The sequence below is a fragment of the Vipera berus genome (genome assembly GCF_964194415.1).
Source record: "Vipera berus genome assembly, chromosome: 3".
NCBI lineage: Eukaryota > Metazoa > Chordata > Lepidosauria > Squamata > Viperidae > Vipera > Vipera berus.
The window spans coordinates 191,992,693-192,020,030 of NC_138204.1; the positions used below are offsets into that span (position 1 = coordinate 191,992,693).

At 44.5% G+C, this 27,338-nt stretch overlaps 1 protein-coding gene across 1 annotated transcript; it reads right to left on the reverse strand.

The window, feature by feature from the left end:
* Positions 1-3,576: 3,576 nt before the first annotated feature.
* GDF6 (growth differentiation factor 6) lies at positions 3,577-27,283 on the reverse strand. Its single transcript, XM_081325343.1, has 2 exons — positions 26,867-27,283; positions 3,577-4,928 (listed from the first exon to the last, which is right to left on the reverse strand). Exons 1-2 carry the CDS (start codon positions 27,204-27,206, stop codon positions 3,988-3,990), a joined length of 1,281 nt encoding a protein of 426 aa, XP_081181469.1. The 5' UTR covers positions 27,207-27,283; the 3' UTR covers positions 3,577-3,987.
* Positions 27,284-27,338: the final 55 nt, after the last annotated feature.

A 27,338-nucleotide genomic window follows, 5' to 3' on the forward strand; every position in this document is an offset into this window, starting at 1 on the left:
AAGCACATTTTTAAACTGCCAAGAAAGTCAGCATAGAAGTTCTTGTTGCAATCAGCTCTGAGGTATTTTTCGTCCTGGATTTCCACATTTGCACTTTACAACTAATACGAAAATCAGATCAATGTCCTAAACAGCTGATAGAGGGAAATATATTTTACGAAGGCATTAAAATGTCTTCAGAGGAAGTGAGGACACAGAATGCATCAGTAGAGAATAATGGCAAGGATTTCCTGCGAATAAATGGAATACATTTATTGTTCTCTGATCCAAACATATGAATACACATTGCTCACTACTATTCTTTTCCAAGAGGCGCATTGCCAAGCATCTATTCTTGTTGCAAGAAAAGAATGATGCTCTAATTCTTATAGTTCTATGAACTACATCTTATTACTTTTAATTTCTTCTACCTACTGGATATATTAAACATGCCTAGATGGTGCAAATAAGATTCACTGGTGCAAATAAGATTCACTTACTTACTTACTTACTTACTGGTATCCCACCTTTATTATTTTTACAAACAACTCAAGTGGGAAACATCTCCAACAGATCTTCCTCCTCCTTTTTCCCCCACAACAGCAACAAACCTGTGAGAAAGGCTGGGCTGAGAAAGACTGGGCAAAAATCACCCAACTGGATTTCAAGGTGAAGGTGGGACTTGAATTCATGTTCTCCTGCTTTGTAGCCTTAACCTATTCTAAATTCACAGGAGATAAACAATTTTAGCCATTCTCACATTGTACCCCCATCAACACATACGCAAGCTTTGCTGTGAGTCAGTGCTAACCCAACTCCAGGGATTCTCTACTTGGTTCAATAAACACATTTCTTCAAATGTCTACTCCAAAGAGAAGTATTCTGTGGCTTACAAACTTCTCCTTTGTACAATTCCTCAATTGTACAAAGTCTCCAAGATTGTGGCACTTAAATTTGCTTATTGCCAAATCAACATAGCTCTCTTACAGAAGCTTCCTCCACAAATTATTAAAAAAATAATAACATTTCTGTCTCCTCTTGGCAAGGATGTCACAAGCTGTAGTATGATGGGTGAATGGCCTTGAGGAATGGAAGGAAGATTCTCTATCAAGGCAATAATCAGGTAAAAGAAGCCTGAGTCATGGCCAGGAATGTGAATGTCTTAGACAAGCTCTTACCTAGTATACAGTAAGGGAGGATAAAGGGAGATAGTAGGAAGCATGCTCAAACTTGGAAGTTTGTGTTTCTATGGCTTTGTAATAAAGGTAGCACTGATCTACACAGCATTAGTTTTCTAGTTTGGCCTACTTTAATGGTTGACCCAAACTCTCCTTTCCATTATCAAGACAGTGAAAACATGGGGGGAGGAGGAGGACGTTGTGGGATACTGCCTCATTTCAAAGACACCCACTTTATTTTGGCACAACCTTTATGTATAAGAGTTCCATGTTCCAGTACAGGACTATACAATCCAGGACCTGTGTTTCAAAAATGAGCACTTGTTCATTTTTACAAAATATCACTGTCACAGGAAACCAACCCTGAAACAGTATTGGGTACCAATACTGTTTACAACTTTTCTTTCCCATAAAATATTTTTTGGTTACAAATCTAGGTCTAACATATCTTTATGTTTCTCTGAATAGTAGCATCTCTTAAATAGATCAGTCTAAACTTATAAAGTCTAAACTTATAAACACTACTCTTAGTAAAAGGCAAACCGTAAGTATTTCAAAAGTTTTATGAAATACAGACAGATGTGTTTTGAGGAGTTGGTTGTTTCAAATTTGCTGAGAGCATTTTTAGAAATTATAGCCAACATTTTGGTAAAATAAATATATGTTATATTAACATATATTTATTCTGTTATATTAACCATAACAGGAAAAACAACATTTTTATGCAAAGTGTTTAATAATACAGTCATAGTTTTAATACCATCCAGCAAAAGTGTACTGTAAAAATGTTCTAGGTATAAACTGAACTTGGAGGACATTAGACAACAATCCCATCCATTCTAACTCAGAAATAAGCTCTAACTATTTAATGGCATTTATTCCTGGGTAAGTGCACAGAGGATTGCCGTGCTGTAAATATTTGAAATACAACCCAGCAGGATGTCCTGCTCAGAGCATCACTGAAATGAATGGGAACCAGGCCTGATTGGTGAGTCTTCCCAGAAGATCAAGCCCTCGCAACATAGTGAGGTAGACAGTAGAAACAAAGAATTCTTCATTAGCACATAATTTTAAATCTTGCAGGAACATTTTTGAGTGGACGAAATGGTATCATTACAGACATACAAATGAAACACTTGATTAATGCTTAAATCTGTACAGCTCAAATACATTTAAAAAATATTAGACACTTGAGTGCATATAATGCTCTGGGCATTAAGGGAAAATGTACATTGCTCACCTCCATTTTTGTACTTTGCAGTCTGTTTTAAATAAATATTTACAGCTTCAATATGAACAACACTGTATCCAAACCAAAGTGTGCACTTTCTTTTAAATTATCGCTCCTGATCAAGGCTCTCCTTTATTAGCGCTTTATATTAATTATCTATTAATTTATACACTAATACTTCTTTCCTCCACTCTCCCCACCCTTCTGAAGTTCTATGAAATCCTGAATCCAAGAGAGAAGGAAATGCCTAAGGAATCTCAGGAATACTTCTAAGTCTTCCGTGCAGAGCCTTATTTGTGGAGCAGTTTAACTATTGTCTCCCTCAGCATCACATATGCACTGACTATAAAACACCACTGCAGCATGCACTGCCTACCTGCCCTTCCTGGAACTTTTGAATTTGTAACATTTTGAAATTAAGGAGCTCTTTCACCCTCTCTAAACCTTCCTTGTGTGTCCCCCCCCTGTAGCTCTTTTCACAGCTTCTAATTAACAGATTTAAAAGATCAGCCACCGAACTAATAATTATAGAGTAGGACTGATTTTTATTAATGCATTTACTTAGAGGAAGAAGGGATTATTTAATCTATTTTAGGATGGAAATATTTGTAAGGGAAACACAAAAGTAATTCTGGATTCAAAGACTGTCAAACTAAACGTTCTCTATCTGTACTTGCTTTCCCTAATAGCGTCTCTTAAAAGAGAGCCTAGAAGAGAATGGCAGGATTACATTCTTGGAACAGAATCCTGCATCGGAAGTGGTGCAGTTTGACTTCGTTGCCTTCAAGTCGGAAATTAGAAGCCATCGATTGCCGTTTCAACACAGCTGGTCCGCACATGTGAACGACACGGGAGCAGGGAGAAAAAGTAAAAGAAATCCGTTTTAAAACCTGAATGTAAAGCCCAAGTTCTGCCAACGAGAGGAGTGCAACAGGCTAGCGCCAGTTACGAAAGTAACCGACGACGCGTGTCTCTGCCTGCCTCCCACAATTCAATTTCTGACACACGCATCCCTCACGTTGCTTCTCTTAAGAGACTTGAGTAACCTCCCTGATTCTCCTTTTTTTATTTTCTTCCACGAAGTACAAGGACATATACTACAAGGAAAGGGGCAGCGAATTCTCCCAGAAAACCTTGTGTTTCCGGATTCAAAAACAAGGCTTAATTTCTGCAAAATGGGTCACTACGCGTTTGGGTAGTTCCAGCTTCCAGTCGAGGAGAGGTATCATTCAGCCTTCATTCTCCCCACAGCAACTTTTTCCACGTGTTTTCTGAGCAAAGTCTCCCATTCTATCTACGGCTTTGCCTGGACGCGGAAACACTGAGGCTGTTCCCAAAACGGCGTCAGCTTCTTTCTCTCTCCCGGCTCTTGAAGGAGCAGGAACTTAAACCCCTTAAGCAGACGTTGCGCAGGCGCAGTCCGGGCAGCCCGTTTTTTTTTTCCTCCCTAGCGCAGAGCGAGGGCTGGCACGTGGCGCGCTTCCTTCGGCTTCCCCTGGCGTGTCGCTCGCGCGCCTTCGCTCTCCGCCGGAGAAAATGCCCGGCGCTTCTCTCGTCCGCCCTTCCGCTCCAGGGGCAGCCGGGCTCGGAGGCGCGCCGTTACCTGCATCCGCAGGACTCGACCACCATGTCCTCGTACTGTTTATACACGACGTTGTTTCCCGCGTCCGTGTAGAGGATGCTGATGGGCGTCAGCTTGGCCGGCACGCAGCAGCTGGGCGGCGTGGCGCCCGGGTCCATGGAGTTCATGAGGGTCTGGATGATGGCGTGGTTCGTGGGCTCCAGGTGCGAGCGGAGCGGGAAGTCGCACACGCCCTCGCAGTGGTAAGCCTCGTACTCGAGCGGGGCGATGATCCAGTCGTCCCAGCCCAGATCCTTGAAGTTCACGTGCAACGCCTTCTTGGTGCAGCGGAGCCGCGCCTTCTTGCCGTGCCGCTTGCCGTGCCGGTTGTTATAGGCGGCGCGCTTCGTCCGTCGGGCTTGAAAGCGCAGCTGGACGGGGCCCGGCGCTTCCCAGGGTAGCGCCGGCGCGTTTTGCGGCAGCGGCCGGACTCCCAGCTCCTGACGCAACTCCGCGAAGAGGTTCTTCCGCCTGGACTTGGTGAAGACCACCAGCAGCGCCTTCTCCTGCTGCGCCCGGGCGCTTCGCCCCAGGCCTAAGGGGCGCAGGTCCAGCAGCTGCGGAGGGGGGTGAGCTCGAATCCCCCCGACGGCCCGCAGCTCCAGGCAAAGTTGCTGTCGCTTCTTCCAGGCCCCGCGAAGGGGCTGTAAAGCTTGCCCCACATCAAATACCTCCCAGTCGCCACCGGGCCGGGCAGGCGCCGCCTCTTGCAAGTCCAGAGTCCTGGAGTCCAAACGGCGGCCCGAAAGGCAGGGCGAGACCTGCAGACGGGCCAAGCCTGTCTGAGCCTTGGAGAAGGGATCGCCGGGGGCTTTGCGAAAGAGACGGAGCTCGGCCCCCACCAGCTCCTCTTTGTCTGAGAGAGTCGATACATCAAACAAATATTTTTGTCTCCTTAAAGCGCTGGGCGAAAGATCGTCTGCAAGATAAAAAGGCATAATTGCAGTCAGTTTCACCTCTGAAAGGAGAACATAAACGGCCTACGGAAGGGAGGGGAAGCCTTGTCCGGGTGTGGTGGACCTTTTTCTGGTCCCCTTGTGCAAGAGGGGACCCGTGGAAGGGTCTCAAGAAATTGAGGGCTCTTCCCCAGCAGAGCTCCCAGGGAGCCTATCAAAATCCATGGGATTTCCTAGAATATAGTAGCAAGCAACCACAAGTTTCCAAATGGAGGGGTTTATATCTAATAACTGGTGCCTTTTTTGTGCAAAATACAAAATACGTTGATGCTGCACTCATTTGGCTCTAAAAGTTAAGCTTATTTGACATTACTGCTTTTGCATACAAGCCAGCTAGAATGTTGGAGACTTTCAACCTGTTTATGTTGTTCAAATTGGATTACTGTATATTTTACAACTTCCAGGCAGATAGGATATTAAGGGATGAATCCATGTGTTAATTGTAGCGTGTTTCCAATGTAAAGCACCCCTTTCCCAAATCTTTCCATAAATTGGAATAATGGAGAGTTAAAAGAAACTTCATTGCTTAAAAATCATATTTCCAATTTGGTTTACGAAAAGGTACTGTAATCACATTGGAATTATTTTTAAAAAATTGCTTTAAAACAGCGGTATGCAAAAGGCAAGCTACGAAAAGCAAATCAGGTCACCTCTATTTTTCTACTTACCAATACAAAGCTTTATAAGTTGGCAAATACACAGAATTTCTCCCTTTCTCTGGGTTTTCCCTCAAGAGCTAGTAAAACTTGTATGTCTTTTGGTAGTAACATCACCAACAAATATTGCAACCAAGAGATGCAGCTGCAATAGTCCTGATCATTTATTGATTGCAAGGGTCACCAGTAATATTCCTAGTCAATATATATTTAAACTAAAAGGTCTGGATCAGAGGACTTGGAAAAATGACAGTAAAGTATCAAAAAGATACTTATGATGGGAACCAAGATATCTTCAGATAACACTAGCAAGAGAAAGATTGGTTTGACACACTGCTAATCTGTCATTTATTTTGCTTGGTTCTGACTTTGCAAATGTGAACCCAAACAACGCTGGCTTCATCAGCAAACTGTGACTTTAATGCCATGTACAAATTCAAGAAAACTGCCAGTTACAAACATGTTGGTCACCTAACAGTGCTTCTTGTTTAAAAACATGGTAGGAATAATAATTCTCCTATTAAAGATAGAAAAGTGTTCTGAGGCTCATTTCTTTGGCTTGTGGATTTTATCCATCCCTGCAATTTGATACTTTGTTTTGAATTCCACAATCTGCACCTTTGTAATAGGCCTTGAAGCTTCTCCTAAGACAGTGTGTGCTTTACATGCTTGATGCTATGTCTTTTATTAAGACTAGATTTTTAGCTGCCGTACTGATCAATACAATTAAAGAGGTCAATGGCAGCTTCAGTGGCAGTGAGGACTGTTGCATTGTGCTGAACAAAGGACTACTTTACCAACACTGAGGCAAGGCAGACCAGCTAAGGGAAAGGTATTACCTTTAAGTTTTTGGAGTGATTAAATCTGTCATGTCTATTAGGCAAGGAGATACCTAATGGTTGGATGCCAATGTCATCCTTTTAATCCTTGACAGTGGTTGATGGGGTGTTTTAAATGTCTTAGAAAATGTCTTGCATGTGGTTGTTTAACAGACAAGTTGACAAATGCCCAGGTTATGCATTCATAGTGGCAGTGCAGCATTTGTGACCCTGTGAGTATCTTATCAAATTACATGGGGCTTACTTCCAACTGGTGCAAAGAGCTTTGCAGTCTTTCTTTGTAATCCACTGTGAATTCTAGTGGGAATTACCCCATGGAAACTTGAGGACCTGATCCATATTTTTTAGTAGGGCAAAGGTAGATTTTGATTGCCAGTTCTTTTCTAAGACATTTTGATTGCAACTCTGTACTTGTTACCCTGCAAATGTACCTTGGAATAAATACACTGAGATATGTAGTATTCTTAGATTGATGTTTTGTGATTCCTCCAAGATAGTTTTACCATGTTATTCTCAGAAGAACCATGAAAAGTAACTGGGCCCGAATTTCAATATAATGTTCATATTGTGATCTCAATGCCAGTCCTGGACTGCTTCTTTTTAATACTGGCTTTCTTTATATATACAGTGACCGTACATCCTTTATTACAAAGGATGGTCCATTATTTCAGAAAACAGATTTATTTTTTTAAAATTCACTTTCCCCCTTGATCATTTAACTTTTACTGTATAAATAGTACCATTTCATGCACAGTATTTTACGTTTATGTGAAAAATACAAAAATTGAATTTCCTTTAAAAAAATAAATTTACATATACTGTTTGATTTTAGATTTTTTTATTAAAATAGCATTTCTGAACAATTATTTTTTGGTTTTGCTCCTGAATTGTCTTGGTAAAGCAAAGTTATTTTTTAATCCTTATAATCCTTTAATCCTTATGTTTCAGACTTGTCCCCTTTTCTGGTTTTTCCAACAAAATATAGCCACCACGCTTATTATATAGTATGATGCTGAAATGAGTAGGGATTGCTCAGTCCAGATTGCTGGATACCTATTTCTCTGTGTGAATATGAAATTATGGCTAAATTATATTTGAAATCAATAACTGCATTTAAATTGTATTAAAAATATAAATACAAGAAAAAAATTAAATGAAGTTTAGAATGCGGTTATGGTTTTAAATATTGTCAGAAAATACCATTGATCTCAGTGAAGACGATTCCTGAATAAACATGTATCCAGGATTCTTAATTAAATGCTCAATATGGCCATTGTGGTAACAGAGGAATTAGCGTATGAAATATTGATGTCTCTTCAAGTATGAGCACCACATTTCTTATATAAAATTATCATCCAGACTAGACCACTTAAGTTTAACGCTGGGCAGGGAAACTCCTTTGCATTTCTTTGTATCTTTAGCAATGAAAGACAGTTAGCTTTAGACATTCTTTCCAAGGACAAGAGTATTTTTTTAAAAAATGCTCATAGATGGCCAAGAAAATTGTGTTCCTTTACACAGTCTTTTCTACAGCTGTCTACAGTTTCCCTAGCTTCTCACACTTCAATTCATTTCCAAGGAATGGCATGAATAAGCTCTCCCAAAGGGCTTTTTCCCTGACTTAGAAGCATGGAAGTTTCAGAATTACAAAGAGATGCATAACAAGTAATACCAGTAATAGCACCTCTTGTCACCTTTAATATAAAATACTATTAAATACTATTAAAAAATACTACCAAAGGAGAATTTTATTTTGGATACTGAGTGGTGTCGTATTTGCAAAGTAAGTTTTAATCTGTGTAAAGTAGAAGAAGACAGAATTCTGCAGAATTTCTTACCTAATCCTTTTTAAAGTATTCCATACTCTGTAAAGAGCTCAAGGTAATGTCATCACCAGGTTTTAACTTAACAAAATTAAGGTGTTAGGTTAGTATTTCCCCAGTCTTTGCAACTTTCAGATGTGTGGGCCAACTCACAGAATTCCCCAGCCAGCCAGCACAATTGTTACTGAGAATTCTGGGAAAAGAATTTCACACATCTGGAAATTGCCAAAGTTGAGTAACTCTTCTCAGCTAAGAGAGTGATTGGCCCAAAGCCATCCAATAAGAACCCATTTACTCCTGTTCTAACCGTCAGTTTGCTAGCTCATCCCTTTTCCAAACTGAGGCTCTCCAGATGTGTTGGATTGCAACTCCCATTATCCCTGGCACTTAATATAGATTAATATAGACTCCCCTCCCCCACTTGCTGCTATCGAATCTAAGCCAATGCTTGAAAGTGAGGTTAAGAAATTAAAAGATAAAAGTTCTTGTTTTCATAATCCTGCCCTTAGTAACTTAGTAACTTCTGCTCAGTTACTAAAATATCTATCAGCCTGCTGGAAAGAAATGGGTAGGAGCCTTATCTGTTAGCTATCTTGAAGCAGATAACCTCTAATCCTGAGAGGGCAGGTTTGGTTTTGAAAAAGAGAATAGATGGCAAATATCAGTCAGTTCCACCAAATGAAAAAGTGCAAGCTACATATACAAAGATGTAGAAGTAGTTTTGCACATGCTAAGAATTATTAGCACACTTCATTGATAGATACAGACGCATCTTCCTCATCTTTCTAACAGAAATAGAAGATTATTTATTTATTTATTTTATTTATTTTAATTCCATTTATATCCCGCCCTTCTCCGAAGACTCAGGGCGGCTTACAAACTTAGCAGATTAGGGCAACATTTTCCAAATTAGCGCCTTGCAGATGGAATTCTGACTATAAAACCCATGATTCCAAATCAGCGTGGCTGGAAGACATACTCACCCAATAATACTTCAGCCTCAAGGACAAAATGAGTCAGACTAAATGTTCTCCTAGTTGAGTATTCTCAGTGCAGATCAAGTGAAGCAGAATGACCCCAGAGAGGTGTTTGAAGATGCCAGGGCAGAATTTAAGGCTTCTGCCTAAGTAGAATTCCTTCCCTAAACAAAACCACTTTCTTCTGAAATCAGAGGCCCTTACAAGCAATTTTAGGGACCTTTGCCTTTGGCTCCTGAACACTTTTCTTATGAGCCAGATTTCAGTATGAGTAACAAGTTTGAAATGGGTAGTGAACCAGGCTGCAATCTTACATCTGATCAAATGGGAGTAAGACCCACTGAAAGCAATTCCTTCTACTTTTGATTGATTGGTGTGGCACAAATTCAATAACTGGAAACAGTTTATAAGAATTAGCTGTTACCTGTGAGTTTCCAAGACCATCAGGAAGACCTGCCTTTGGAAACAGGAGACTGTGCTTGATATTGTCTGTGGCTTTTGGGTAAACAACCATATAATCGCCCTGACCTTGCAGGGAGATTATCATATTATTAAGAGTAATCTAGCAGAATATTACTGGTGGTAGTATTGGGATAATTAGAGAAAGTGGTGGAGAGGATTGGAAGGAAGAGACCCACGTAAAACAAGGGGGAATTTCCTAACTGAGAACTATTAAGCGAAAGAACAGCCTGCCTCCTGAAACTGTGGGTGCTTCATCACTGGATATTTTGAAGAAAAAAGATTGGATAGACGATATGAGAATTCTGAGGAAGACGTTTGACTACAGGATCCCCAAGATTTCTTCCAATTGTATGCTTCTTATTTCTGAAGTCCCAATGAATGCAGTGGGATTTTTCTCTCATACAGATGTGCAATCTCTCCATAAGCACAAAGATTTCAGTTTGCATATGATTTCTACAAAATATTTAACTCAATATTTGCCAACTATTGGTCTTCTTATCAGGGCTGACTCCTCATTTCCCCCAGCATTCTGACATCCATTTTACTTCCCTTGTCTCCTCTTTGAAAATTGAACCTTGTATGGACTCCGCATTGACCTGAAACATTTGGTCTAAATCATCTAAATCCTAGCACAACCTTTATTTTCTATCAGATATGAATCTAATAGTAGATTTAGTAATTAATGTTTTTGTGAAACCATGCAAGTATGGCTAGGGAATAAATGTGATTGTATGCAGTGGCCTTTGGGCAGTATGTATGTATGTATGTATGTATGCATGTATGTATGTATGCATGTATGTATGTATGCATTTCTCAAATTTCTACACTGCCCTTTTTACCTAAGAGACTCTGGAAAATTTACAAACCATGTATTAAGAAGGGACAGGTAGTAATAGTTGTTACACAAATTGGAAAGTCTTACATGGCCTGATTTTGAAGAATTAATAAACTGCTCACTGCATGTATTTAATTATCAAATTAAAATGCATAATATGTACAATTATGTAAGTGTAAGGTATGCTGGCTCTCTGATATTCAGAGCAGTCTGGTTTTGGTGCCTGTGAATGATGGATCTCACACACTACACACCTCAGATGGTTTGACAAAGATGGATTAATTCTATATGTGTAACACCTGTAACAATTCAGTGCCTAACTATGCTGTCCCCACTAACATATGTGACAATATTTCATGCCTGACATTGGAGAATAACTCATCAGTATCCTGCTAGTATATATTAATCTCCCTCTGATGCTATTACTCTTCTCCTGAGATGAAGTCACCTGTTGGCATGAAAACATGGACAAATCAGGACCGTACAACAAGAAATGACAGGACATTGCATCTATCCTGATACCATTTTACAGTTCTTCTTCAATTCCCATATGAACAGGAGAAGCTGGTATTTTTTCTCTGCTGCTCTGTTTTTATCTCTAAGTCTCTCAGATATCTCAACTTCACATCCTTCAAATGCATTTTTAGGTCCCATTATCCCCAGACAGAGGTGGTGGGAGAGTGATGGGAGTTATAGTCTAAGATGCTTGGAAAGCAACAGCTGCTTATAAATGTGGTTCCAAATTACAGATGATTCTGTAATAACAGCAATAAACTTAATTGTCAGGTTGCCCATGCAATTCACCTTAGAGCAAACCTACTGGAAGGCCAATTGTAGAAATGGATCAATAAATAATACCAAAATGATGAGGAGAACCCTAGAAAAAGAAGGTATTAGCCAAATCCCCAATTAGATCCAGGCCAAATTCTGAGTTGTGGAAGTCTGACAGCCAAAGAGGTTAGAGAACATGACCACATTTCCCCACATGGAGAAGATACATTTGTGACAACTCCCAGGAGCAGGTCATCTGATCTCACTTCCCAGAAAGGAGTGGTGTTTTGTGGATTTTGCACAGCTTGTAGCTGCAGTGAGACTGTGCCAGCTCAAGCAGGAAAAACTAGTTAAATTGAGAATGTGAAGAAATGGCACAAAACTGCTTAAAATTTTGGCTCAGAGCAAAATAAAGCTGCAGTCATGTGAAGGGTTGCCAGGACAATTTAATGCCAATGTAAACTGAAAAGGAAGCAAAGTCCTAACTCTTGAATTGCCTTTGGTTGGCCTCATCTATCCTCATTAATTCATTCCTTTGATTGTTCCAAACAGAGCTTATGGAAGTTCAATGTTTTTAAAGCAGATTATAAGGGCCAAGACCATTGGCATCTGCAGTGAACCAAGGTTATGTCAAAATGGTGACATGTATGCAGGGTCCTGCCATTTTCTATCACTATGCCCCACCCTGTGGCTGTCCAGGGTTGAGCCTATTTCAATTGTATCAGTAGTTAAGTAGCAGAGTGATTCAAACAATATAACTTTCACTAAAAAACCAACACTGCATTTTTTAGTCTATATCAAATTCCAATAATGTTTGCATCCAGCTGGACTAATCTGAGTTTTGTTCTCTCATGTGCTAAGATTCACAGCTAAATCCATAAATGAAACAAGATGTTTGTTTAAAGACATAGAGCAAAAGCTTTGGTAATATTTTAATATTGTGCTGGTTTTTGACATAGTTTGCTCATAAGATGGATAAAGAGAAAGGAGAACACCAGTCTCTTAAAACTTTGGAAATGTGGTTCCTACCATATGGCCACATGGCATGAGTAAAATAGCTCTATATTGGAAGACAGGGACTTTTGCTAGGCTTATTTCAAAAACCTGCTTGCTTGTACATCTGAAGCTGTAATCTCATCACATTATCTCAGAATAAACCCCACCCAAAATAATAGAGGCTTTTTTTGAATAAAGAAGTTGAGGAACAACACTGAAATGAATGCCAATATATATCACCAGAGAAAAATTGTATAATTGAACCGGATTATTGCTATTCTCAGAAGATGGATTTAGATTTTCATAGATTTTTGTATTTATAGAGGGACCAATGACTTGGCCCCGGAGAGAATAATCTAAATTTGGGTTCAATATTTGAAATGGTCCAATGGATTTAAAATTTTCATTCAGGGCAAGAAAAGCAATGAGTTAAAACAGGCTCACTGGAGCACTTTCAGTATTGTGAGAATCCCTTCAAGCTCCCTTTTTATTAAATTACTGCATTCAGTGGATAAATCTCATGTAGCCTTTTATTTATTTCCAGTTATTCTCTGCCCTCCTGCTCAAGCAAGCACTTAATGCAATGCAAACTTTTATAAATGTAAAATGCAAGGTAAAAATATGAATGCTTAAAAGCCTGGGGAAAATTGTATTTGATTTTGTAAATGTCCAGACAGCCAAACAACATGAGATGTGAACACTTGAACCCAATGCAGGAGAAATGCCCCTTCCCCTCATGCCTGATAATTGAGCCTCTAATGGAGGAATTGGGGTAGATCTTCAAACAGGTCTCTCCTGGAGAATGCATTGTCAGGATAGTTCATAACAAGGCTGCCTGTCCCTCAGTAAGACTTCTAGCACCCTACAACTTTACAGGTTAACACCAACACTTTACTTTGTGATGAGGAAGCAGTACAGATTTCTTTTTAAAAAAATAGAGACATCATATGATCCCAGTTAGTGACCAAACTGAAATATCTTGCATGACTTGCATTTTTTGAAAATGTATGTACATCATATAGAATTTGTGGAAACAGTAAAGACAATGGAGAAACAAAGTGAGATAGGGTACAAAAAGAATAAGAAGGTGAGGGAGGCATGATGGACATTCTGTTTCTGGTTTTCTTAAGGTCAGAAACTTAAAAGGGGCCTGGCTGAGACTGCAAATCCCAGCATCCTCAGCCAGAAAATCCCAGGGTTAGTAATTCTGGTACATGTAGTCCCAACACATCTGGAGGGCATCAACTTGAAAGCAGGCTGGCCTGGCCTCTGTTTTCACTCAGGCGAATTACTGTGATTATTCATACATGGATCTAAAGCTCAACCCTTGGCTGTAATATCATTGTGGCTCTTCCTTTAAAAGTGCGCTCTCTGTGTGTGTGCATGTGCGCGCACGTGTGTGTGTGTGTGTTTGTGTAACAAAGATCTCTACTCCTTTATTCCTAAATCCACTAAGGCGGAATTACATTCTATTTATTTCAGTTGACCCTTCTTGCAGGAAAGTAGCTTAAGGGCGGCTGGAAATACATATGATTTATTTGGTGGAATCCTAGTTAACATGTTAAAATGACATCAGACCATAATTCTCGCCTTGGCGAGTCTCTCCCTCCCCACCCTGCCTTGCTCCCCGCTATACTCCCACCCTCCTTAGTTCAACTTCTTTGGATACCCTGGATTTTTCTGAAGTTATGAAACGCCTCATTCTGGTAAATTTAGAATGGCCTGCTGCCCATAGGGGAATCAAGGGATGCTGGGTTGTTTTCTTCACCCTTTATAGGTTTAGCCTGAAGTAATTCTTCCTGAATTTAGTGCAGCTCTTCCTACCTACATTTTGTAACCTGATCCTACACAAGATTGAATCAGCAGTCAATCCCCAAATTCAACATTGTGATTGATTGATTGATGAATGAGTATGTGCCATCAAGTTGAGATTGACTTGTAGATAGATCTTCACTGGGGTAATTTATCTCCAGCCTGACTCTTCAAATCTTCCAATAGTGCACCCATTTTTGCTGTAGTCAAGGCTAACCACCTTGCTTCTGGTTGTCCTTTTCTTCTCTTTCCTTCTACATTTCCCAGCATTCTCAGCCAGATCTTCACATGATGTGTCCAAAATAAGATACTTGAAGCTTCAAGTGATAACTCTGATTTGTTCTGTGATGTATTTTTTTGTTAGTCATTGTCTTCTCAGGAATCTTCTCTAATTCTAAGATTCAAAAGCATCAATACTTTCTATCCTATTTTTTCAAAGCCCAACTAAAGTTTCATACTGTCACAGAAAAAAGCCAACATTGCTTCCTTCTGAGTAAACATGTATACTCCTTAATTCCAAAAGTGAAGATATACAATTTCTATGCTTAAACAGAATATAAATTTATGCCAGCATTTTATTTTGTTACTCACCCACCATCATGACCATCTTCCACCCAGAAATAACTGAGATACAAATCTAAAAACTAAGTAGAATTTCATTCTAGGACAACTCAGTAGCAGCAATGAAGCTTAATTTCAAGGAAGTATGTTTGGAACAATTAATATTTGCATTTGTGGCCTATCCTTGGAGAATTAGGGGGGGAAATGTTTTAAGCAAGCCATAGACATTTAATTTTTCATGAGATACATTTCCAACCTAATATCTCCCTCCTGTTTTTCCTCCTTGCTCTCTGAAAGCTCTTCGGACGGATGCCATAAGCAATTTATTTATTTATATTTTATTTATTTATATTTTATATTCATAAGCAATGACCTGCTAACAACATTTCCCCCTACACATTGTGAGAACAGAGAAAGTCAATCATGCTTTGTTGGATGAAACTTAATTCTGCATAAACTCAATGAAGAGTGAACTCCTGCCTTCATTTTTCAATAGGTCATAGAATAGAGCCTTTAATACCAGTTGAGATAGCAGCATCACTTACAACTGAAGTTGCTCCATGGATATATTAGCTGTGGGCAAGTATCTTCATTCCTTGAACATCTTGAACATCTCAAGGGTGATGCTGGAATGTTTTTCAATTCCCTTACTGGAATCCCTTTTGTCTCCTTCCATAATTGTGTCTGCTTTCCAATGCAAGGCAAGCTTATGGTTAATGGAAGGGTGGGGATAAAAATAATATTTCTATAACAGTATTTCCCGAAGAAATTAATCCTTAGCAAAACATATCCAAACTGTCTTTTCTATGAGATGTTCCAGTCTGCCCCTGTAATTTTAACTTAAAGAAAGAAAAAGAAAGGGGAAAAAAGAAACAAAGGGGAAAAAGAAAGAAAGAAAGAAAGAAAGAAAGAAAGAAAGAAAGAAAGAAAGAAAGAAAGAAAGAAAGAAAGAGAAAGAAAAAGAAAGAAAGAAAGAAAGAAAGAAAGAAAGAAAGAAAGAAAGAAAGAAAGAAAGAAAGAAAGAAAGTCCTTCCTTCCTTTTTCTTTCTTTAAGGGAAGGAAGGAAGGAAGGCTGCAGTTCTCTATACACAAAGGCCTGAGAATAAGCTTTACTGAACTTAGAATTTTTTTTCCATGTAGAAAATACAAAATTCCTCTGCTTAGTTTCTGGTCTGTTTTTCCTTTATAGAGGAGGTACCTGCAGGCGGTCCTTTGCCCCAGTGCTGCCTTCTAAGTACTAGAATTAAACCATTTCAAATATATTAGCTGCATTTCTCCTTGAGTTAATTTGCAGGGTTTCCTTGTACCCTGAGGGGCCTCACCACAACTGGCTGAGAGCCTAGTTGGCGAGCCACCCCATTCCCGACGCTTGCTTGTTTTTCTCGACGAAAGGCAAGGCGTGGGATAATTTTATCCTTAAATCACTGGGTGGCAAAGTACTAGCACTAAAGCCGCCTGCCTCGCTCGCTCGCTCCTTCCCTGGGCCGACGCTGTTCTAAATCCAAGGCGTGCGTTCTACTTGAGCCCCACTTCCTCTGGAGATGGCAGCGCTGTAGGCCAGATGCCCAGGCCTGGAAGTTTTATTTCTCTTCGATGGTCTTTCCCTTTCACGACCCTCAGGAGTGGAGAATGCCTGCGCTTTAGCTTCTTGGCTCCCCTTTCCTCGAAGCTCAAAAAGCGGCGAAAGAAGGGCCGTTCCAAGCGCCGCTTCCCATCAGCGCCTCAGAAGTTCCGTCGGGGATCTTCTAAGTGACTGGCAAAAGAAACACGGCCGTGAAAGGGAAAGTGTTTGGACGGTTCGGAGGGGGTTATTTTTCTCTCTCTCTCCCCCGGACTGCTGCGACGGAGAGCTCCCGAGTCTGGCTTTCCACCTTGGACGATACTGGCCTCCCCAGGGTAAAGTGCATTATTGATATTAGTATTGGATCTCTTTCTTTTCACTGCTTGGTGGAGCAGTGGGCTAATGCCTCCTTAAGTAACACCAGCTGCCTGCAATTAGTGCAGGTTCGAGTCCCACCAGGCTCAAGGTTGACTCAGCCTTCCATCCTTCCAAGGTAGGTAAAATGAGGACCCAGATTGTTGGGGGCAATAAGCTGACTTTGTAATAATGCTGCTTGGGGGGTGGGTGAAAGCCCTAATAATAAGCAGGCATATACATAGGATGAAGGCTATTGCTAAGCACATTGATTTGTGCTTTAGATTGTAAGCCGCCCTGAGTCTTCGGAGAAGGGCGGGATATAAATGGGATTTTTAAAAAAAGTAGTACTGTATTTATCTGGCAAATAAAAGACACATATCAAGGAGAGCGCACTTCCTTCCCGCTGCCCCATTTCGAAATGGCTGTAAATCTGCATCCCGTCAAAAAAAACAGGTCTGCCGCTCGTGGGAATCTCCTCCGCCCCAAAAACACGTGATTTAAAATGCCACCTTGAAAGTTGCCATAAGGAGGCTAAGTTACAAGGCAAAGGGGAAGATTGCCTGCAAAGCAGGTATTCCCAGGTACGGTGCAACAACAAACGCCCCTGTCTGAGGTGGGGTGAGAGAGGAGGGCATTTTTTTTCCCGTGAGACGCACATATCTTCTTACGGGACCACGAAGTATATTTTATCATCTCTGGTAAAACTGCAGAATGTTTGAGACGAATAAGCAAGCAGATAAATGAGAGAGAGGGAGAGAGGGAGAGAGAGAGGGAGAGAGAGAGGGAGAGAGAGAGAGAGAGAGAGAGAGAGAGAGAGAGAGAGAGAGAGAGAGAGAGAGAGAGAGAGAGAGAGAGAGAGAGAGAGAGAGAGAGAATAGGAGGCTTGCGAATAGGAGGCTACGTCCCTCTCAAATGCCTTCACTTTCTAAAAATCTCTCAAACAACAATGGTCAACACTGTTTTTCTTTTAGCCTGTCAGATCCTATCTCGTTCAGCTTTTCACAGAACTAAGACTCCACTATTTTTAGAATCTTTTCCTAGATTCGGAGGGAAGGCTGCTGCTGTGGTTATCATCAATACTATTTCTCTGCTAATATGTGGAACTGCCGGCTTGTTGGAAAGGAATCTTCTCCACCTTCCTTCCCTTTCCCCCAATTCACGCCCTTCCTGCCAGTAAGTTTTGGCGGAGCTTCAATGGAAGAGAAACGTAGGAGGTATATTTAATATTTGAAGATGGAGGATCGCTGAGCTAGGCAGCTGTAAACTAGGGAAAATCGGATTTTTCAGAACTAAGACCCAATTCCCCCTGTGTAGTATATCAGCTGTACAATTGTGTTAACGTTTCTCTCACATGCTTAAGGGTTTTGCCGTGGGTGGATAAGTCAGCATGTAGAAAAAGAAAACATCCCAGTGACTCAGGATACTATCTATCACCGGAGGTCGCCTGATAGAAAGTCTTCCCTTTCTTTCCACCCCTGGGCTCATGGAAGGAGATCACCCCCTGAAGACCCCAAACTCTAGGCTTCTGGCCAGCTTCGGTACTGACCTCTCTCCGACAGGAATCTCAAAACAAGGAAACACACCAGCCCCGGGAGCTGGTTGAGTCGAGTCTCCTTCTCCGGTGAGCCTTTGGAGCAGGACGGCTGAGGAACCTCCCTCACCCGGAGGAGGAGCAGGAGGGTGGACAAAGATAACAGGCTGCCGGGCCCTCGTCGAGGGAAGCCCAAAGCTACAGAAGGGTATCGCTGTTCTGCTCTCTTAGGCTCTTTTTTCTCCCGGACCATTGTCACTTGTCAAAGCAGGAAACGAACAAACAAAAGGAGGGGTGGATCACGCAAGACTTAATCTGAAGGCTCTCCATTAATAATAAAAAAGAGGAGGATTGATAAATTCATTCATTTTCTCACACCTGATGTGCCAACAGGAAAACATGCAGCGTTTCTTCATTGCAATCCGTTTTGCTCCTTCCTTCCTTCCTTCCTTCCTTCCTTCCTTCCTTCCTTCCTTCCTTCCTTCCTTCCTTCCTTCCTTCCTTCCACTTCTTCATCTTGTGCCCGCATTAAAGGAACCGAAGGTTTAAGGATGAATTAAATATATCTAAAACACCCTCCTCAAGTTTTCACATCGTTAAATTGTATCTTCCTTTAATAGGGGATCAGGGACTGAAGCTGGTGGGGGAATTAAAGGCGTCACTTCTTTGATCAAGAGAATCTTTATTGATACCTTCCCGCTAATCGCACCACACTATCTACTATGGTACCTATAGTCTTCCTGAGAAACGCCCGAGTAAGACCAGTAGTAAATCCTGGCTAGTTGGGTCGATTTAGAAGGAAAAACTACAAAGACCAGCCTGAGCCAAAGCCTCTGAAATCCCCGCGGACTCGACCAGTGCGAGCGGGTCAAGGAAAGGAGGACGGGCGCTATCCAAGGAATTCAGTTTCTCTTAACAGGAGCCTCGTTGGCCGACCAAAGAAAGGCGTTGGAGCAACTCCGCATTGATCTTACACCTTTGGAAAAGGAAAAGAAAGGCGGGGAGAGTGTAAGAAGGAGGGAGCGCGGAGGAATTATAAATCTGAATTAGGTATCAGTCAGTTGCCTAAGCAGTTTGCCCAAGAAGTCGAAAAGGACTTATTTTAGAAAGAAACCCCATCGATTTCGGGCGCGCTTACTGTGAGAAAGAAAAGTAAAACTGCATCGGAAAACTGCAGCCCGCAAAGCGGTATCCAAGAGTTTTACACGGCCTGAATTCAAGGCGGCTTCAGGCGGAGCCAACGTGTTTAGGGATCGAGCGGGGCTGCAGCGTTGAGAAGATGGGTGGTGGGTTGTTCTTGGGCTGTCAGAGAGGCGGCGGCCTTCGTCGTCCTTTCAAGGAAATGAGCGGTACCTTAAGAAGAGAGCCTGGGGTGCAATTTTGCCTGAAAGGGAAGCTTGCGGGACCGAGTTTGGCTCTAAAGCCGAGCGTTTGGTCGGAGCAGGTGCTTCGCTGTCCACCAATACCGCATCCAACCCTCCCCGCCCCCCCCAGTCTTTTTTTCCCCTCCGCTCAGAGCGAAAGGGCGCCAGCCCTCTTCTTTTTCAAATAAGAATTGTTTATTGATTTATGAGTTTTAACAGACCTGGTTGTGGTAGCCTATAAAATAAAAGAAAAAAACCCACACGCCATTCCTTCGTTGTTTAAACTCGTTTCTGTCTCCAAATAGCTTATAACAAAGGATCCTTTCTGGTATCTGCGATACTCGCAAATCGGAAGGCCGGCGAGTCTTGGGAGCTAGCTATGGAGATGAGAGGTGGATCGATGCCGCTAAAGATCTCCTCCTACGGCACAGCTGCCCGTCTCCCCGCATTTAAGAGAAAAAGCGCGCGCCGGGGGGGGGGATCCCAGAAAAGAAGAGCGCCTAGTTGGGAGCTATGAGGTGGGGTTGCTCCGCCCGGAGGGAATCCCTCTTACCTCCCCCCTCCCCCCCGCAATCTTCAGGGTGGTTTAAAACGGTGCCTGTTGCTTTTTTTTAGGCATACCTGGCACCAGGATGATACGTGGCTTCCCAGCGTTGGTGTCACAATTTAAAAATAGAATTGAAACAACCTGGCTGGTCAAAATCTAAAAGGAAAACCAACTTCTCTCTCTCCCCCCCCCTTCCTTCCTGCCTCCAGTTTGGAGGCTGTTGGCTGGGGCTGATGGGAGTTGTAATATAACACCTGCTTGACTAAAATTGCGGTAAAGGATTTCAAGTATCCTCTCCGCTATGAAGCTCCTTCAAAATCGTTGGGCGCAGGGAGATCGCCGGTCGAAGAGGTAGGTGATCGACCAGCGGAGAAGGTCTCCGGCTGAAGCGCCTTTTTCCTCTTAATGGAACGGGGCTCATTGCGAAGGAAATCCCCGCCTGCGAAGAATCCACCTTCAAGTCCGCGAAACGGCCTCTCTTCTGGCGAGCGACGCTCGAAACTGCGGCCAAAGCCCTGAATCTCTCCGCCCAAGAGCTTGGAAGGAAGCGCCCCTGGAAGTCAAGAGATACGATCGGGAGTAGGAAGGGGCTTCGTATACAAAGCGCTGGCTCCTCCGGGGACCTGCGCAGTCTTCTGGACGGACTTCTTGGGTACAGGTCATCAAGGCCTCCCTAACTCTCGGAAGTGAAGGACAGGCCAGCAAATCGAAGTGAGCTACTTACCACACGACAGCCGTGCGCGTTGCCCAAACAGCCGGGCTTTGGTGCTTCAGTCCTCCCCAGAGGGTACCCCACAAACGAGCCAACTATATTTTAGCCAATCGCTGGGTGCAACCCAAAATTTCTGGGACGACTTTTCTGACATAACGGTAGTAGGTCCCCGAGGCCACAATATTGGTCTGAATGAAACAAGTTTTCCAGGACTGATTCTGGGCATAGGCAGGCGCAACACGCCGGTGTTTTTTTTTTAAAGATGGCAACTTTAAGATTTTGAACTTAAATGCTGACTGGGGAATTCTGGGAATTGAAGTCCATACATCTTAAAGTTGCCACCTTTGAAAAACACCGCCTTACACGTCTGAGCGCAACATTTCTAGCGGTCGAGGCGGCGCAGAAAAACAGAAAAAAGCCGCCCAAAAGGAAGTGAAAGAGAAAAAGAAAAAGAGATTTGTTGGCGCAAATCGGTCCACTCACCGACACCTATCCTCCCTCCTGGCGAGCCCAGGCACCCCCAACCGTAATTCCAGGCAAGTCTGAACACGCTGATCGCATGGCAAATTCTTTTTGCCCTCTTCCCTGCCCAAAAATGTAGGCGGAGTCACACGCACTTACTCCCAAGGACAATTACCCGCAGCGCGACCCCGAGAAGGATATGAGGCCTACCGAGTTCAACTGGACTTATATCAAAGTATAAACAGGACTCGCTTCTTAAGGAATAAGTTCTACTGACCTGAAGGAGGCTTGCGCTCTAGTAAGTGAGCTTAAATTCGTCTCAACAATGCCCACACTACAGACCGGCCAGCTCCTTGATAAGGTTCATGGAGTAGGGGGAAGGGAGAAGCACGACTCTTCTATTATGCTCTCCTTTCCCCAATTTTCTACTTTCTTACTCTAATTGTTGGGGTGTCGAATCTTCTGCCCCGCTCCGGCCCTCTGATCTCCTCTGCGTTTTTCACAAAAGGCCCCATCCAACAGACCTCAAGGTCACCCACGAACTGCGCGCAACCATCAGGCCGACTGGAGAGAAGGCGCGGCCGAGGTAGGGCTCCCGCACAGGCGCCCCACCAGCCAGCCCGAGGATCCGCTTAGAAACCCAAGTTCCAGAATTTCAAGCGGGAGTCGCCTGGTCTCTCTCCGCCAGTCCCGACCATGGGGGGGTGGGTGTCGCCCATCCATCTATTCCACCTCAAGGCGTCCAAGAACAGCTATAGGAAAACACCTCCCAGCTCGGATCCGTTTAGTTCAGGGTGGATCTAGTCCGGGACTAAGTAGTCTTCTCTGCCCTGGTGCCCGCTAGATGCCTTTAGTGGGATTCAGCTGGCTGGGAGCAATGGGGCTGAAATCCAACCCAGCCAATGGACACGACGGCTACGCTGTTGGAAAAGGCTGGTTTATTCCATACTAGCAAACGCGTCAAACTGCTTTGCTTACGAGAACAGCAAACCAGCCCCGGGTTTCTTCAGACGTCACCCCCGGACTGCAGAAACTCTGCGCTCACTTCCACGGAGTGTGTGTGTGTGTGGGGGGGGGGGAAAGCCAAGTGATTTACTTTCAAATAACCCCAACCCGCGGAGGAGATGTAAGTTTCTTGCACCAGCCACGGTAACATCAGGAGAATGGAGGCGTCCCATAGGATTTTAGGAGGGAAGAGCAAAAAGAGGCCTCTACTTTGAGACTAGACGGCTGTACACAACCAGGTGCCCGGAGGTAAACCGGAAGCTTACCATTTACTACCCTCCCCCTCCCATTTCTGAAGTTTAGCATAGGTTGTAAAACCTTTCCCCGATTCCACAGAGATTCCTACGCAGCCCCCCCCCCCCCCCACCGCCAGACATACACCTAGACTTTGGTGCCAGCTGCTATCCCTAAAGGCGCCGCTTAACCCTTCCATCTCAGCCTCTTTGGGTAACGGATGAAGCGGGCTGAAGACACTGGCAGTTAAGGCAGTTCTAGCCAAGGCAGCCTGCCACCCGGCGCCTACTAGGAAGCACATAGAGCCCTTTGGACTGAGCGGGATTAGAGAATCTGGGGACTGCGGTCCTTCGGTCCGATTTCAGAAGGACGAAGGCAGGGTGTCGACGAGGGAACTGCCAGTGTCCAAGGAGGATCCGATCTTCGGGGCACCCCAAAGCTCCGCCCTTAGCTCCGTTTATTTGCAGAGTTCAAGCCTCCAGCACCAAGTAGGGGGATCCAAGATTCCTGGGATTTTCTCCAAAGGCCTTCGAGGAGATCTATCCTTGCAAAGTTTTCCCTCTGATCCTGAGCCCCCTAATTTGAAGTGAACTTCCAACGGACAGCCAGGAGGCAGAAGGACGGGGTGCGGTTCCCCAATCGTCGCCTGTCCTGCAGAGCCTTTATTGGGATGATCCTTTCCACACTGGAGGGCAACTAGCTAAGTAACCGGCCCACTGATCTGCGGCGTTGCACTTCTGGCCAGTCCTTCGTGGTCCCCAGAGGAGACGAAGGGCGGGGAGGCAATGGACTGACAAGCCAGAGAAGTGTTGAAAAATAAAGGCTTGTTTGGATGGAGCTGGCAAATCTAGCTCGTTTTCTTTGCCGGTGTCTTTGACTAGTGTGCGCAGACAGCCTTCCCACCTTAGCCAGAGCCCCAGGATTACTTAATGGTCTCCTATCCAACTACTAACTAAATCTGCTCCTGTTTAGCATCCCAGCGCAGACAATGCCAGCCAGGTGCCGCCACCTACTGAGGTAATAAGCATTATGCTTTTAATCGTGGCGTCGCGGTTTAGCCAATATTGTTAATCATAAAACCGCCTTTTACATTCGAAAAGTTTGGGGAAGCGCGGAAAGACGCTTTTGGAAAAATAAGACCGACCCTTCTGGTTGCTGCTTTTGTTGCTGTCACTCCCGGGGGCGCCTGCCAAAAGCAGGACCCGCCACCGGATCTCGAGTTTGCCTTCCTTCGTCTCTTGAAGCGACACTTCAGCCCTTCCCTGCACTGGTTTCCCTGCAGCTCCAAAGGGAGGCACGCTGGAGAATTTGCAGGAAGCAGGAAGAACGGACGGGCTGCAAGTAGCGAATCTTTAAGAGCCGATTTTTTTTATAGCATGGGCAATATAAGCAGTCTCAACAATTAGCAGCCGAAAGGGAGAACTGAGACGGCTAGCCTGGAGGGAGATGAGCTTTAAAAACAGAAAAGAGGAGGAAGGGTTTGGCGGGTGGGGGAAGGGCGGAGGGCTGCTTCCGCTTTGGAGGGACTGGAGTCTTGGTCGGACTAGTCCGGGGCTTCTGGCAGCTCCCCCTTCATTAGGAGAGACCAGACACTATTTGATCTGTTATGACAGCAGCGGTCAATTAGATCGCGGAGCTGAACCACTCCAGTCAGGGACTTAATGCTCAGAAGTTCCAGCGCCAGGTCACAGCCTTGACACATCAAATCAAAATCAGGGGGCGGGAGGAGGCCTTTCCCTCCGTCCAATCAGGAGGCTTGGGCGCGACGCCTTCCCTCCTTCCCTCTCTTTTCCTGATCACCCCCCCCCCTCATTCCCCAAATTTCCTAGTCCTGAAAATCCCGAGGAACCCTCTTGTTTTAAAGCACATAAAGAGACATTGGGAACGGCGCGGTTTGGGCAAGAAAGAATGAAACCAAGCGTACAAAAATAAATGACGTTTGTATGTTCTAGTCTAGAGGGAGAGGCAAGGCAACCGTTTTTTCTTGCTGAAAAATGAAATTAATAATTAAAGCAAGAGAGCGGCGAGGTTTTCTCGGGCCCCTGCCAATCTAGAGAACCGGCGCGCTTTCTTTCTCGGTTCATCCCAGCTGAGGAGGCTATGAGCGCAGCATCTCAGTTTTAAAAGCCTTCCTATGAAGTCCTGCAAAAATATGTCCATGCTAAATCCATTCCTAAGATGCCACTGATGGGCACCACCACCAAGTTCGAGGTTTGCCAGAAAAAAAAAATGAGAATGCTGGCGCCCTCCAGGACCGCTTAACTCTTCTCCAGAAGGAGGATAAAACCAACTCTTCCAAGGTCCCTATTTTTTTCCCGGAACGAATTTGTCTTAAGGATCTTCAAGGAAATGAAATTCGAGTCCACTACCCAAGTCCTTTTGGGGTACACCGAGGCCTCCGGTGGACAAACTAATTTCACTGATTCTTCCTGAAAATCTTCCGGATTACTGCAATCGAATTTTGGAGCTGCATGGTTAGCATTATGGGCACCACGAAATGGTGTAAAATTAATGATATCGGGAAGTAGTAGCAATGACTATTGCTTGACCCCATCAATGACACGGAGAAGCAAAAATAGCAAATAAGAGTATCTATGCCTCGTCTCAAAGGAAGAGGGATTCATCTCTTTCCCCCCCTTCCATGGTTTAGGCGTTGTTTCAAACCCGCCCCCGCCTCCCCATTTTAGGATACTTTTTTATGCGGAGATCCAATGATTCACAGAAACTTAAAAGAGTTGGTATTTTGGAACTAGAGCGCTGAGTTTTCTTTTATTTATTCTGAACTTCAGCCTCCAGGACAGCTCACGGATCTCATCCTAGGTCTCGCTACAGATCTGGAGGACATCGGTCAGAACGGGGAGGATGGGTGAGAAGTAAAAAAAAAAGTGGTGGGGGGGGAAGAGAAGGATTCGGGAATTCTTAACTCCGTGGGACAGCCGTTTAATTAACCGATAATTGATAGTTGGCACAGCTAAGCGACGCAGAGTGGATCCCCAAAGGATCGCCAGAGGTTTCTGAGCAGAAATCTCTATTCCCTACAAAGGAGAAATCAGACGATAAAGCGCGAAAAAGTAAGGGAAGCCGCAAGTCAATCGCTCTATACGCAATCCCAAATTTTGGTTTGGTCTGAGCAGACTTCCCGTCCTCAGATTGGAATCTTGGAAACTGCGTCTGATCTTGGAAAGGAAAGGGAAAGGGAAAGGAAAGGAAAGGAAAGGAAAGGAAAAGAAGAAAGGAAGGAAAGGAAAGGAAAGGAAAGGAAAGGAAAGGAAAGGAAAGGAAAGGAAAGGAAAGGAAGAAAGAGTTCCCCATCCATCCATCCCGAAAAAATCCGGGACCCGCAAAATCGTCCAAAAAGAAGGGCTTTTCAACTCCTTCTTCCTGCTTGGGAGTAATCTTCAAAGTCGGAAGGGCCGAAGTCGAATTCAGTCCCCGTGGTGCAAAGAGAGGCTTGTCTCTCTTACCAAAGTGAATAGGGAAGGAAGGGGTGGGCGTCAGGATTGGGTCACTAGACAACGAAGAAAGCAGGTCAGGAACCGGGACCCTTCCGCGGCTATCGCAGTAACTCAAAAGCATCTTCTCCGACTCCCGCTCCTCTAGACCGAGCAAGCCAGTGGAAACAGTCGTATTACTCCTACTGCCATTACAATGGTATTATTACCATTACTACTGCTGCTGCTATTAAGTGAACGTGCCGCCAGGCTTAGTGAAAATAAGGAAGCAGGGCTGGAAGGTGCGCACTCGTGCCAGATTAAGCATCCACCTATAAGAAACCTAGCGCTGTTTTTTTCCCTCCTCAATCCTGAACAAGTCAGCCAAGAAGGCGCTACTCTTTTTAGGACCAATCGCCAGGGTCCATCCCGTATATGCTTATTCCGAGAGGAATGTGCTCTTAATCAGGGAGCCCCATTTCTGGTGCACAGTCGCTCCCAAGGAATCCCAAAGCTTACTCCCAAACCAGGAGACCCAGCTAAATAGGAACGTTGCACACAAACACACCCCGAACAGAGGTTAACAGAGGTTTTCCCAATTCGCGTTACGCTACGATCCCATCGCTCTAAGCCAGCTTAGCCACTGTTGGCTAAGAAGTATGGGTGCTGTTGTACTCCCACCCCATCTCAAAGAGGTCAGAGAGCAGCTGTGAGTGATGTTAGCGGTGGCCCAGCCCGGAGAAGGAAAAGAACCTGCCGGGTGGCGGGGCATAAAAGCCCGCGGTCGGGCCAGGGAACCTGTGGACCCGACGCCCGGAAGCGCCCTGGAGCGCGCCCAAGTACAGTATCGTAGGCCGGCGGGAAGTGGGGAGAGATCGCGGACCGACCGGCTGCCCGGTGGGTGGGTGGGTGGATGGGGGAAGCACAGGCGAGAAGAATCCCGGCCGCGGTGTTGAGCCGCTTACCTCTCCCCCTGTCCACAAAGCTGGTGACGGTGTTGGCTGCTTTGGAGGACTGGAAGAAGCTGGCGTTGATGCCCAGTTTCTCGGCGATGGAATAGGTCCGGTAGAGGGAGAGCATGTACTCGTGGGGCTCCACTCGCGGCTGGGCTGCAGCGGGTCCCTTTTGGGCCGCGTCTCCAGCCGATCGGGACGCTCCGCCTTCCCGGCAGCTCCGCTTGCCCTTGCCGGACTCCCGGAGAGACGGCGCGGCGGCGGGGATGGTGGCCTGCTGGCAACAGGGAAGATCCCCCCAGAAGAAACCCGCGAGGAACACGGCGGAGAGCAGAGCCCGGGCAGCATTCATAGCGAGCGAGCGGCTGCCCCGGAGCAAAGCGCCCGCCCGCTCCGCCCAGCCTCCTCGCTCGGCGCCCACGGCCAGCAGCAGCGCGTCCAGCCCAGCCCGGCGCAGCTCCCTCCGGCTGTCTGCGGCGCGGCG

Bases quoted from the DNA above. Each gene is read 5' to 3' on its own strand.
- GDF6 (XM_081325343.1), bottom strand. From the start codon at position 27,206: ATGAATGCTGCCCGGGCTCTGCTCTCCGCCGTGTTCCTCGCGGGTTTC. The intron at 4,929-26,866 runs GTAAGCGGCTCA...TTTATCTTGCAG, and splicing joins CTTTGTGGACAGGGGGAGAG to ACGATCTTTCGCCCAGCGCT.